General features: G+C 42.8%; 2 protein-coding genes and 1 pseudogene across 10 annotated transcripts in view; 2 read left to right on the forward strand and 1 right to left on the reverse strand.

Annotated features, from left to right (window-relative positions):
* Positions 1 to 11,098, reverse strand: part of UBE3D (ubiquitin protein ligase E3D) — a 239,155-nt gene extending 228,057 nt beyond the window's left edge. For 3 of the 6 annotated variants that reach the window (XM_049653940.1, XM_049653941.1, XM_049653944.1), the window contains exon 1: positions 10,583 to 11,097. In XM_049653940.1, the coding sequence (XP_049509897.1) occupies positions 10,583 to 10,659 (77 nt within the window). In that variant the 5' untranslated portion in view covers positions 10,660 to 11,097. Of the gene's footprint in view, positions 1 to 10,582 lie in introns of all 6 variants that reach the window. The other 3 variants (XM_049653938.1, XM_049653939.1, XM_049653943.1) reach the window with 2 other exon arrangements.
* On the forward strand, positions 744 to 1,200 carry LOC125938161 (elongin-B-like; annotated as a pseudogene).
* Positions 11,099 to 12,852: 1,754 nt separating the features above from the next.
* The window catches only part of DOP1A (DOP1 leucine zipper like protein A), a 111,518-nt gene continuing 111,199 nt past the window's right edge, over positions 12,853 to 13,171 (forward strand). For 3 of the 4 annotated variants that reach the window (XM_049653947.1, XM_049653946.1, XM_049653948.1), the window contains exon 1: positions 12,854 to 12,980. The gene's annotated coding sequence lies outside the window, so the exon portion shown is untranslated. Of the gene's footprint in view, positions 12,981 to 13,171 lie in introns of all 4 variants that reach the window. The other variant, XM_049653945.1, reaches the window with a different exon arrangement.

Genomic DNA, 13,171 nt, shown 5'->3' on the forward strand with positions numbered 1-13,171 from the left:
AGACAAAATGGCCGAGGATCTCTCTGTTCCTTTTCAATAAATGCTTTAAAGTCACTGGCCTCCCAAAATAGCAGTGAACAGATCATAAAAGAAAACATCATATACTAGATTTACACGAGGTCAGACTACTTTTCACAGTCACAGTAACATGAAAGTTCTGGAACATATTTTTATTCTTGCTTTTTTTATGGTAATAATGATGCATTTTTAAATGTGCACTTTTCCCCATTGCTAATAAAGATTCTGAGCCCCAATTCTCTTCTATTCTAATGCTTTCTGCAGCTACTCCACCTAGACCTTCGTGGTGGAGGGATATTTAAATTTTAAGTTTTTAGCCGCGAGATTGAGTTCTAATGCCAGTTCGTGGGGTTGCTCCCAGGGCCATCCTGCACACACAGTCCACCTTCCACCTCCTAGTAGCCCTTATTTCCTCCCACCAGTTTCCCCAAATGCAGGTTCTCTGAACTAGCACGATCTAATGCTGGCCTGTCCTACATTATGCACTTGTTCTTCAAAGTATTTCTGGTAAGAGAACTCAAGGCAGCACATTCATCTACGGCTTATTCACCTATGCATCCCTTGGCCCTATCATGGTTTATACATTCATTTACTTTTTCACTCATTCATTCAATACACCTATTTTGAGTTCTATTATGTGCCAGGTACCAGAAATACAACAATTAACAAGATATTTTCTCTGCTCCTCACCCCCCCTACTCCAAGTAGGACACAGGTAAGTGAACAGGAACGATCAAGGGAGTGTTAAAACACGTGGCGAGGCCAGGATGATGAGTCGCACCGGGAGGGGGTTGGGGGACAGCCTGCCAACTTCGGGACATGTTCCTCATGATCTGGTGCCACAAGACAATCATCTTCACTGACGCCAAGGAGTTGAACCACGGTCAAGCTGAAGCGCATCATTGAGCGCATCCTCAAGCAGCCGCCCATGCAGCTGTACACGGCTGACCAGCTTCTGGATGATGGCAAGACACCGGGAGTGTGGCTTCACCAGTCCGGCAGCATGGCTGCAGGCCCCACCCACTGTGGGCCTGGCCTTCTGGGCAGCTCCACCCACTCCCCTGTGCACCAGATGAAGTCTTTAAGGGCCTGTGCACCAAGCCCTTCTCCAGCCTGCCTGGGCTGCCTGCTGTGATGAAGCCACAGGACTCAGGAAGCAGCACCAACGAACAAGTGGCCTAGTGAGTGAGAGGGCCCTGAACCCAACCCCACCTTGTGCCCCACCCCCACTCATAAAAGACATTTGGGTGTCAAAAAAAAAAAAAAGCAACTATGTTGCATTGCACTTATTCATGGTAAATACTGAGTACTATGGAAGCACGGAGAAGGGCTGCAGTAACTGTCAGAGGTCAAGCACTGTTATTTGAATAATGAATGGGCTAGTGAGTGAAATATTCTTCTGAGACTAGAATTACAATGATGCTGTATTTTACTTACAATAAAGTATTGTCATTTGATATACAGGATTTTGATAAGACCAGGATTACATGAAAGATACAGAAGAAAACACTTAAGAAAACAATCTAGTGATGTATGAATACCAGATATGAAAGGATTTGCTAATCCAATTCACTACAAGCACAAATCACTTGGAGTAGCCAACCAAGAGTAAAACAGAGTACATTCCCTGTCCACCAGGCACCAAAAGCATGGCAGGGGATGAAGACATATTGAAATTATCCTTATATGAAGCTAAAATATGCTTAGCAGTGTTAACAGAGGTGTCAAGCATTCTGACTCCCTCTTAAGTGCAGACAGCAGGGGCAGGCCATCAACTTGGTATAACCTAAGTACAAAAGGTAGGCCATCTACTTGAGTGTTATCTAAGAACAGAGATCAAACCCTGTGTTGAGGTATGAATCTTGATCAGGCCTCTTTCTTAGAAAACCTTAAGATTACTTTCTGGCTAGTTTCTCTTCAAAGCATATGAATCTGCACCTAACTGGCAATACAGAATATTAAGACCCTGAGTCTTTTCCAGGGAATACATCCCCAAACTCTTGAGTCAAAAGTCTAATTTTGAGAAGGCACCTGGCTGGCTCCAGATGTCGTACCTCGTTGGTTAAGTGTACGACATGGGCTCAGGTCATGATATAGCCCTGCACTGGGCTCTGTGCTGACAGCTTGGAGCCTGCTTCGGATTCTGTCTCCCTCTCTCTCTGCCCGTCCCCTGCTCACACTCTGTCTCTCTCCCTCTCAAAGATAGACAAACGTTCAAAAAAAAATTTTTTTTTAAGTCTAGTTTTAAGAACCGATGCTCAAGAAATAAACTTCAAAGGGTGCCTGGGCGGCTCAGTCGGTTGAGCATCCAACTCTTGATTTTGGCTCAGGTCTTGATCTCACGGTTCATGGAATCAAGCTCCTCATTAGCCTCAGCATGGAGCATGAAGCCTGCTTAAGATTCTCTGTCCCTCTCCCTCTGACTCTTTCCCCCACTCCCGCTAGTGCTCACTCTAAATAAATAATTAAAAGAAAATAATAATAATAATCCTCTAAAGCAGAGGTTAGAAGGGCCAGATGGTATTTCAGGTTTTGCGGGCCATATATGGCCTCTGTTGCATATTATACTTTGTATTTTTAAAAAAAATTTTTAAGTGTTTATTTATTTTTGAGAGAGACAGAGTGTGAGTTGGGGGGGGGGGGGGGGGGGGGGGGCAGAGAGAGGGAGACACAGAATCCAAAGCAGGCTCCAGGCTCTGAGCTGTCAGCACAGAGACAGATGCAGGGTTGAAACTCACAAACCGTGAGTTCATGACCTAAGCTGAAGTCAGATGCTTAACTGACTGAGCCACCCAGGCGCCCCCGTATTTTATTTCTAACAATGCTTTAAACAATATAAAATCCACTCTTAGCTCATAAGCTGTACCAAAACAGGCCATGGGTTAGATTTGACCCATGGGCCATAGTTTGTTGACCACTGCTCTAAAGATGTACAATTTGTCCATTTTGCTACTTCAGCGATTTTTAAGCTGGACTGTGCAGTTGGCACTTAGAAGTGCCTCAAGGCATATCATGGGGTTTCTAGGCCTCACCCCCATCCCATCTCTGGCTTACCACTCTTCTTCCCCTTCCTGAAAAATTCAGCCAATTACAGAGGGCTAAGTAAGGTAGGAGGCATCTATGTAAGTGTCGGAGAACCAGAGTGGCCTGGGATGGATGTGAGAAACCCAGCAGAGGAAGGAAGGAGGGCATCCACCAGGACAGCCACTACATAGGGATGTCAGATCTCAAGAGGGATGAGGAGAACTCTAAGGATGAGGGGTGAGGGTGGCTGTTACAGGGTATAGGGCTTCAGAGCCTGCCTTAGACTGTTCGTGTTGCTATAATTAAATACCATAGGCTGGGTAGCTTAAACAACACACATTTCTTACAGTTCTGATGGCTAGGAAGTAAAAGATCAAGGTACCAGCAGATTTCGTTCTTCCTGCAGGCCCTCTACCTGGCTTGTAGATGGCCGCCTCCTCATTATATCCTCACATGGCACGGAGCATCTTCTGTGTGTCTTCTTATAAGGGCACTAATCCCATCATGGTGGCTCCATTCTCATGCCCTCATCTAAACCTAATTACCTCCCAAAGGTTCTATATCCTAATACCATCATATTGGGCATTAGGGTTTCAACACATGAATTTTGAGGGGACACACAAATTCATTCCATAGCAGAGCCCAAGCAGATACCAGGAAGGTGTCAACACTGAGTGGGGAGGAGGGGGGGATGGGAAGCAGCAAAGGATGTCTGCAGAAGATAAGTTACATAAAAGGGAATTAACCAAATAGATGTATGTCATGAGAATAATGGAAGCCAGTATTCTCGCTGTGGGAGAATATAGTTACAAAGAGGGAAAGGGAAAACACCAGAATGGATCCTACCACCATAGACTAGAATTAGAAATACTAGTGTGGAGTCATGGTATATAATGTGGAATCAATGTATATAAGTAGATACAGTAATACAGATGTATATGTGTGTAGATGTATGTATAATATACAAACACACAAGCATACACATACAGCCATTCATACATAAACATCACATATATGTCACATACACACTACTTTTGTCCACTAAGACCTGGGAAGAGTGACATGTCAATAGTAATGAGAATACTTTGTGCTCAGATTTTGGTTTCGAAAGGTCATTTCCCACTTTAAAACAAATGAACAAACGCAAAACAAAATAGCATTCCCTGAAAAAATAACTATATCCAGGGCTGGAACAGGAAAAGAATGAGATGAGCCTGGAACATGTTGCTGTGCAAAGAAAAAAGTCAAGGAATAATAGGAGCACATTAAAAAAGACAGAAATCCACTTGAAGGGACTCCCCCTGGCCACATCTGGTATAACCGGAGCAAAAAAAGTAACCCAATGAATAAGACCATAGGTCTATACTGATGTAAATGAATGAATGAATAAAATGAAAGTCTGATGAGGAACAAGAGCATTTACAGATAGTCTCAAAGGACCTCTACAAGTAATATTTATTGATTATAAAGAGACAGAGTCTTGCCAGACTGAATCAGCAAGAGCAGGGAGTCAGAACTGGCTACTGCACTCAGCAAGTCTGAGAGAACAGAAGCATGAAGATTTCTCCTATCCCTTGTCAACCATACATTATTCTTCCTGAACACTGAAGCTCTTTCCAGTACATATCAAAACTCCCCAGGGGTATGGCAATGCAAAAGGTTTGAGATTCCCGTACATGTGACAAAAGGTTTTGGTTTTTTTTGTTTTTTTACTCCATTTCAGATTTGTCCTTCTTCATTCCTATAAAGCAGTAACACAGTCAGACAACTTCACCTAGGCCCCTGTTCTGGTGTGCATTTACTGTGAGTTTTTGTCTGCCTATGCTACTTGCACTCATAAAGCTAAAGCACTCAGCCTTCTGCCTTCTGGAAGATAAAGAAGTAGTTTCATCCCTGTGATATCCTTGTTCTGTAGTTACTCTGATGATAGCCAGTGAGGTTGTTAAAGTTTGCAGTATTCTTCTCTTCTTTGAATGGTTGAGGAAGGGGAAGGGGAAGAACATCCTCTTTCTTTTATGATAGTGCAGATATGCTAGCTTAAAGTGTATGTTTGCATTTCCTTATAATTAAAATACTGTTCAATTTGTTTTTTATAGACAGGGAAAAATATTTTACATAAATTGACTTCACGATTGAAAACCAGATGCTTTAGGCTGAACCATCATAGCTTCAGACTCAATGTTTTCCTAAATAAAAATGTTAAAGCCTCAAAAAAAAAAAAAAAAAAAAAGGAGTAACTTTGTGGTGAAGGTAGATATCATCTTATCTACATGCTCAAAGTTAGATGAACTTTAATGGAATAAGTCAAAATCATGTGCTACCTGATAGGATGCAATGAGAACACAGCATCACTTCTGTGATATTCCTGCCAAAGATGTACAACCTGACCCTAATCTTGAGGAAACACGAAATAAACCCAAATAGAAGTATATTCCACAAAACAAATAGGCTGTCATCTTTAAGTGTCAAGATTGTGAAGGTCGAGAAAAACTGTGGAAAGTTTCCAATTTTAAGAGACTAAGGAAGGGCGCCTGGGTGGCTCATTAGGTTGAGCGCCTGACTTCAGCCCAGGTCATGATCACAGGGCTCGCGGGTTTGAGCCCTGCCTTGGGCTTTGCACGGGTGGAGAGGAGCCTAATTCAAATTCTCTGCCCCCCTCCCTACCTCCTCTCTCTGACCCTCCTACACGCTCTCTCTCAAACATAAATAGACATTAAAAAAAAATAAAAGACTAAGGAAACATGACAATGAAATGCAATGCATGATTCTGACCTGGGTTCTTTTGCTATTATAGATAATATGCGGACATGTGGCAAAACTTGAGCGAGGTCTGAGTGTTAAGACGGCAGTAATGTGTTTTCCAGTTTTGAAGGTTGTGCAGTGGTTATGTATGGGAATGTTCTTGCTTATAGGAAATATACAGTAATATAGTCAGGAGTGACAGTAACTTACTCTCAAGTTTGAGACTGCAAAAACAAAGCGTTTGAGGACTGATTTTCCACCGGTTTGAGACCTGATTTTATATACTTGAGGCTTTCTTCACCGTGCACTTAGATTCTTTCAGGTGTCACACCCTGCTTGAATCTATCCAATGACTGTCATCTCATTCTGAGTACAAGCTAAAATCCTTTCAACGGCCCATTGAGACCCAGTGCTATACTAGAGAAGGTTGCTGAAATTCCAGGCATTTTGCAAACCAGCTGAAGTCACTTTGGTAGACATCATTCACAGTGAAAGTATCTACATCATAACAATCAGTAAATGCTACAAATCAGGAAGATTTTTTTGTGTTTGATTGGTTCCCCTGGAAAGCAGGTTTTTAAACATTTACTAGCATACCCCTGTAAAACCATTTGCTACGTGCTCCACCAGTCCGCCCACCTCTCTCTGAACTAGGCACCCCTCATATTTTCTGTTCTCTAGGAGGGAAATGGTCTTCCAGCAGGTATATAGTTCCAAACTTCTGCCCTTTCAGTTTATTACTCAAGTGCTGCTTTCTAACTTGGATGTAATCTTTTCTCCCTAACCCTTCGTGTTTTATTTTTTTCTACATACTTATCTCCATTTAATATATGATTTGGGGGCTCCTGGGTGGCTCAGTTGGTTAAGCGTCTGACTTTGGCTCACGTCATGATCTCACAGTTCATGGGTTCGAGCCCCGCATTGGACTCTGTGCTGACAGCTCAGAGCCTGGAGCCTACTTTGGATTCTGTGTTTCCTTTTCTCTCTGCCCCTCCCCTGCTTGAGCTCTGTTTCTCTCTCTCAAAAGTAAATAAACATCTGTGTGTGTGTGTGTGTGTGTGTGTGTGTGTTGTTTTGTGTAATTTCTACTCACCTCTCACCCGCTGCCACCATTAGACCATAATCTCAATGATAGCCAAGATATTTTTGCTTTTGCTATTGTCACTGTTCACAGCTGTATACCCAGCACTTAGAACTCGAATTTTTGGCACTAGAATAGGAACTCAGTAAACATCTGTGGACTGAATAAATGAGTGGCCAAGATTTATCCCAGGAATGCTAAAATAGCTTAATATAAATAGATTTTTCTTATGCAATTCACAGACGTAAAGATGAAAGGAAAACATATGACTATCACAATACATGCAAAAATCATTACAGAAAAAATAGTATCTTCATGATTAAAACCCATAGTAAACTAGGAATACAAAGGAACTATGCAATCTATCACACAGATTTGCCAAAAATTTCATCATACTTAATGATAAAATGCTAGAAACACTTATTTATTTATTATTTTTAAGTAGGTTTCCCACCCAGTGTGGAGCCCAATTGGGGGCTTGGACTCACAATCCTAATATCAATACCTGAGCTGAGACTAAGAGTTGGCTGCTTAACTAACTGAGCCACCCACACGCCTAGAAACACTTAAGATTAGGAACAAGATGGGTGCCTGGCTGGCTCAGTTGGAGGTGCATGCAACTCTTGATCTCAGGGTTGTGAGTTTGAGCCCCATTCTGGGTGCAGAGACTCTGTAAATAAATAAAACTTAAAAAAAAATTAGGGGTGCTTCGGTGGCTCAGTTGGTTAAGTATCTGACTTTGGCTTAGGTCATGATCTCACAGGTCCTGAGTTCGAGTTTTGCATAGGGTAAGCTCGAGCCCCACTTCAGGTGAACTTGAGCCTTGAAGCTTGAGAGCTTCTCTCTCTGTCCCTCATGAGATTCTCTCTCTCCCCATGCCTCTTGCTCACTTGCAACTCTCTCCAAAATAAGAAAAAAAAAAGATTAGGAATAAGAATAAAACTCAATCATATCATTTACATTAACTGAAATAGGTTAAAAAATTTCATTAAAACGCAAATTATCAGAACGTATTCAGAAAAACTCCACCCAGCATATGTTTAAAAAAATTTATATATAGGGGTGCCTGGGTGGCTCAGTAGGTTGAGCGTCTGACTCTTGATTTTGGCTTAGGTCATGATCTCACGGTTCATGAGATCAAGCCCCGTGTCAGGCTCTGTGCTGACAGGGTGGAGCCTGCTTGGAATTCTCTCTCTCCCTCTCTGCCCCTCCCCTGCTCTCTCTCTCTCTCGCTCTCTCTCTCTCTCTCAAAATAAATTAATAACCATTTAAAAAATTTATATGTAAAGACATAGATTAATAGTGAAAGGATAGAAAGATACATGATGGCAAACAGTACAAATGTTTTCTGACAAAGACATTCAGTAATTTCACTGGGAGAAATGGCAGTCTTTTAAACTAATGATGATAGAAAAACTGGACATCCTTACAGGGAAAAAAAAAAAAGGGAAATTTGATTCCTATCTTACTCCAAACACACAAAAATGAATTCCACCTGTCAAAGCTAAAACTATGTAACTCCTAGAAAATAAACTAAGAGGAAAACTTTACCATCTTGAAGTAGGCAAAGATTTCTTAAGACACAAACAAAACTAATCATTAAAGAAAAAAATGCAACAAACTAAACTTCATTGTAATTAAAATTTTCTGTTCCTGAAAAGACACTATTAAGGAAATGAAAAGGTAAGTTACTGATTGGGAACACGCGTTCACATATTCACAAGGGCATAAATGAGAAAGGTCTTATTTCCAGACTATATAAAGAACTCTTTAAATTTAACAAAGAGACAAACAATCTGATTGTTTTCTAATGACAAAAAATTAGAAGACACTTTCCAAAGGAACATGTGTGAATGACCAAAAGGCAAATGAAAAGGTGCTCAATACTATTAATCAGGAAAATGCAAATTAAAATGACAATGAGATAGCATTTTGTACCATTACAGAATTAGGTCATTTCCTAAGAGAAATGAAAATGTCAACCCACTAAAAGACTTATACAACAATGCTATAGCAACTTTATTCACAATAATCAAGTTCTAGAAAAACACAAAATATCCAGAAATAGAATGGATAAATTGTATATCGATACAATAGAAAACTACTCAGTGAGAAAAAAGAATAGGCGACATGTGCAACGGCATAAATCTCAAAACCACTGTTAAAGGAAAGCCAGAAACGAAAAAAGCACATACTGTATGAATCCATTTATATCCAACCATGGCAAAACTAATCCCTGTTAAAGAAAATCAGAAGAGGGGCGCCTGGGTGGCTCAGTCGGTTAAGCATCCGACTTCGGCTCAGGTCATGATCTCTCAGTCTGTGAGTTGGAGCCCCGCATCGGGCTCTGTGCTGACAGCTCAGAGCTTGGAGCCTGTTTCAGATTCTGTGTCTCCCTCTCTCTGACCCTCCCCCGTTCATGCTCTGTCTCTCTCTGTCTCAAAAAAAAATAAATAAATAAGCGTTAAAAAAAATTTTTTTTTTTAAAGAAAATCAGAAGAGTGGTTGCTTTTGCTTTTACCAGGGGCAAGGTGGTGATAAAGTTCAACAGCCAAAGACTATCAGGGACAAACTAGCAAAGTCAGGTTTCTTCACTTGCTTAAACAAGAGAGAGTAGTAACCCAAGGGAACACTGAAGGGCCTCTTTGATGAGAGGAAGTAGGGAGGTTGTCTTTTGTTTTTGTTTTATGTAAGTTTGCGGCTGCTAATAACCCTACAAAGTGGACTGGAATTGGAGAGACTTGTCTGAACTTATGATTTAAGAGGTAGCGGGAGAAACAGAAGAAAAAGAGAAGGGTAATAAATATCATCCCCATTTGACAAGGGGAAAAGTTCAGATTAAGCAATTCTGCCCTTGTGAAGAAGCTAGAATTTGAATTCAATTCTCATGCCAAATCCCAAACTGCCACACCTATACTTGGCAAATATAAGGAAAAGAAAGATGGGCATCAATCTACTTCAGAGTGGCTCTGTGTAGTAAAAGTTTCAGGATTTTAACATCTAATTTACTCTACTTGAAACAGCAGTCACAAGGGAACAATCGAGGGGACCACATACTACCAAACAAGCAAAAAAAGAGGACATTTCTCCTAAAAGTTTGTTTGTTATAGTGAATAACGAAGTCAAACGTTTGCTGACTTCTCACTGGAACGCAGAATATGAATGAGCTCCAATAAGAAGCCTGCAACCTTTGTTAGTCGTTCAATGAACGTCTCAGTTTTTCTGCAGAGAACGCTGTGGACAAAAAACAAAAAACAAAACAAAAAAAATCTCGAGTTTATTTACAAAATAAGAAGCTCTCACATTGGAACTTATCCTCTAGTGAGGATCCCAAAAAGAAACAGGCACGGCATTTTTTGCACTGCTTGTGGAAAGGCCGGATACTGTTATATCAGCGATCCTCAAACTTCAGTGTGTATTCTGACTCCTGGAAAGCGTGTTAAAACACAAGTTCTGATTCAGCAGGTCTGGTGTGGGGCTGAGACTGCATTTCTGAAAAGCTCCTGGTGATACCGAGATTACCAGTGAAGGGGTGGGGGGGACTAAAAGCACAAGGGATGGGAAGAGAAGCTCCACTTCGAGTAATGGGACAGGCTCTAAGCAACTGGCAAGAACTCCAAACCCCGTGCTTTTGAGGCAGGCGGAGGCTCCCGGGCCAGCAGAAACGCAGGCTACGCACGGCACGTCGGAGCCCCACACGCCCAGCGCCGGCCTTACCCCAGGATCAGCAGCGCGCTCCGCAGCTGTGTCCGCACCTCCAGGAACACGGGCGTCCCCGCGGCAGTCGTCGCCATGGCCGCCGCCCGGCCGCAGCTTCTGGCGAAGCGGAGCCACCACGGCCAGCAGCGGCTGCACGTGCGGCGGTGGCGGCCGCACGGGCCTCCCAGACCGGATCGCTGGGCGGACACAGCCCGCCAGCCCACAGCGCCGCCTGCCGGGTGGAGAGCGCGCTACCGCGAGGACTAGACCCGGCAACGTGAGCGTTTTCAATTATGGGCCTCGGGTCTGAGTGGTCACAAAGGTGGGCAGGGAGAACCAAACGGTTCTCCCACTCTTCTCCGTGTGGGCGTGGCCAGGTGCGTTAGTCTCCCAGGACAGGACCTTAAAAATCGGAGCCGAGTACACTCCCTTGACTAGCTAGGGTAGAAAGAAGGCTGGAAGAAAGGGAGATGACCGAGGGAGGTGGTATAGAACTGGCACTGACCCCTGGAGGCCTGAGAGCAGATTTCTCCACCCCAAACATACAATCTGGTTTCGTTTTTTAATAAAGTACAGTATCTTTTTTTATGAACTGTGGTCTGTCCTTTGCTAGCTCTCCTCTAAGGCAACAAACGTCCGAGATTGATTTGGCATTGCTTCTCGATTTAGACACAGTTGCTCCAAGATGCAAACAGTTGCAAAAATTTAAGAAGTTTTCTGTTACCGATGCAGAAAGGAGTGTGGTTAAATCAAGTGTCATGAATCATAGCATTAACCATTCCTATAGCCTTTGAAAACAGGAAGATGAGAATGATCCGCATATACATTTCCACTCCCCATATTTTGTATAAATAAAAACTTATTCACAGAAGTCATAATCTTATTACAACTAGAAGATAATTTTGGAAAGTTTGACATAGTAAAGAAAACGATCTACTATAATGTAAATACTTAAAATGGGGAAATATTAAAATGTAAAGCTATAGTGGTGGACTTACAATGAGAATTTTAATGTTTATTTTAGAGGGAGAGAGAATATGAGTGGGGAAGGGGCAGAGAGAGAGGGGGGGAGACACAGAATTGGAAGAAGATTCCAGACTCTGAGCTGTCAGCACAGAACCGGAAGCCGGGCTCAAACTCACAAACGGTGATATCATGACCCTGAGAACATGACCTGAGCCCAAGTCTGAAGCTCAACCTACTGAGCCACCCAGGAGCCCCAATAAGAATTTTAAAAGCAAGAGGCTGGGGGCACCTGGCCGACTTGGTGGATGGAACATGCCACTTTTGATCTCAGGGTTGTAAATTGGAGCACCACATTGGGTGTAGAGATAACTTAAAAATAAAATCTTACAAAAAAAAAAAAAAAGCAGAAGCTTTTAGTTCTTAAGAACAGAAACAATGATGTATTTCCGAATATAAATTAAGAAAATCGTGCTTACTGACTGCTTCTTAATTTGAAGATTTTCCAAATAAATAATAAATCCACTTTAGAGATACTATTTTAAGACAGTTTTCTAAAGTTAAGTATTTGCTGTTTCAAAGCTTATTGTGTTGCTTCACAAATTCCTGTTTTCATCACAATAATTCAAAATCATGGATGGAGGTAACAATGCAGTTAAACAATTGTATTTACTACTATTCCACCTCAAATAATGGTGATCATGGGTGTTGATTTTAACTCCTAATATCTTCCACCTTTAGTTCTCAAGGCTATTGAGTCTTAAATACAGACACATTATATTGAAATATTTAAGTCTTAGCACAGCATGTGCTTCATACTTGGCGTTTGGTTCTTTTTAAAGATTGCTATATTTCATATATATTCACACATTTATAAAACATAAAATCAGTCTTTTTTTTTTTCTGTGATCCTACGGTTTAGGCAAAACTGCAACTTCCTTGTAGTAACTACATGATTTAGAGAGACATAAACTCAAAATGGTTCCAAATCTGATAACAACTATTTATCTCCTAACTTCACCAGTCTCTAACTTCTTCTGGGCCTCAAGTTCCTCATATGAAATATTGAAGAATAGTTTAAATAGCACTTAAGTGATTGTTTAAATAATATTTAAAAGCTGTTCTCAATTCCTAGCATTCCTGCCAACTCCTCATTAAGATGCCCCTGGTGCTGGAAAGTTGAAAACACCTGCTATTCACTTTCCAGGCCCATCCATCCCCATAGTTGGTGGCCCAACAGTCCGCTCGAGGGCGCTGTGGCGACAGCTAGAGCCGAGAGGCGAAGCACGGACCGGGGGCGGGGATCCAGGGGCCGTCGACGTCGACGCCGGCGTGGGCGCGGGCGCGGTGCACGCTGGGAGCTGTCACTAGGCCCTTCGGCTCCCGGCCTCCGCGTCGTTGCCGCGGTTGCCAGGAGAGCGGCGCCGGCGGGGAGCGGCCGAGCCCACGGCAGGTAACAGCGTCCCCGCCCCCAGCGCGGTCGCGAGGCCGGCTGCCGGCCCTGAGCGGTCTCCTCGGCCTGGCCTGTTCCGGAGCTGCGGGGACGCCCCGCCGGGCAGGCTCTGTGGCGTCGGGGGTGTTGCCGCCTCGGCCCCGCCTGGAGCTTGGAAGCCGGCCGGTCGCCCTCCGGTTTCCGGAGAGGCG

Source organism: Panthera uncia, assembly GCF_023721935.1.
Source record: "Panthera uncia isolate 11264 chromosome B2 unlocalized genomic scaffold, Puncia_PCG_1.0 HiC_scaffold_24, whole genome shotgun sequence".
NCBI classification, from domain to species: Eukaryota; Metazoa; Chordata; class Mammalia; order Carnivora; family Felidae; genus Panthera; species Panthera uncia.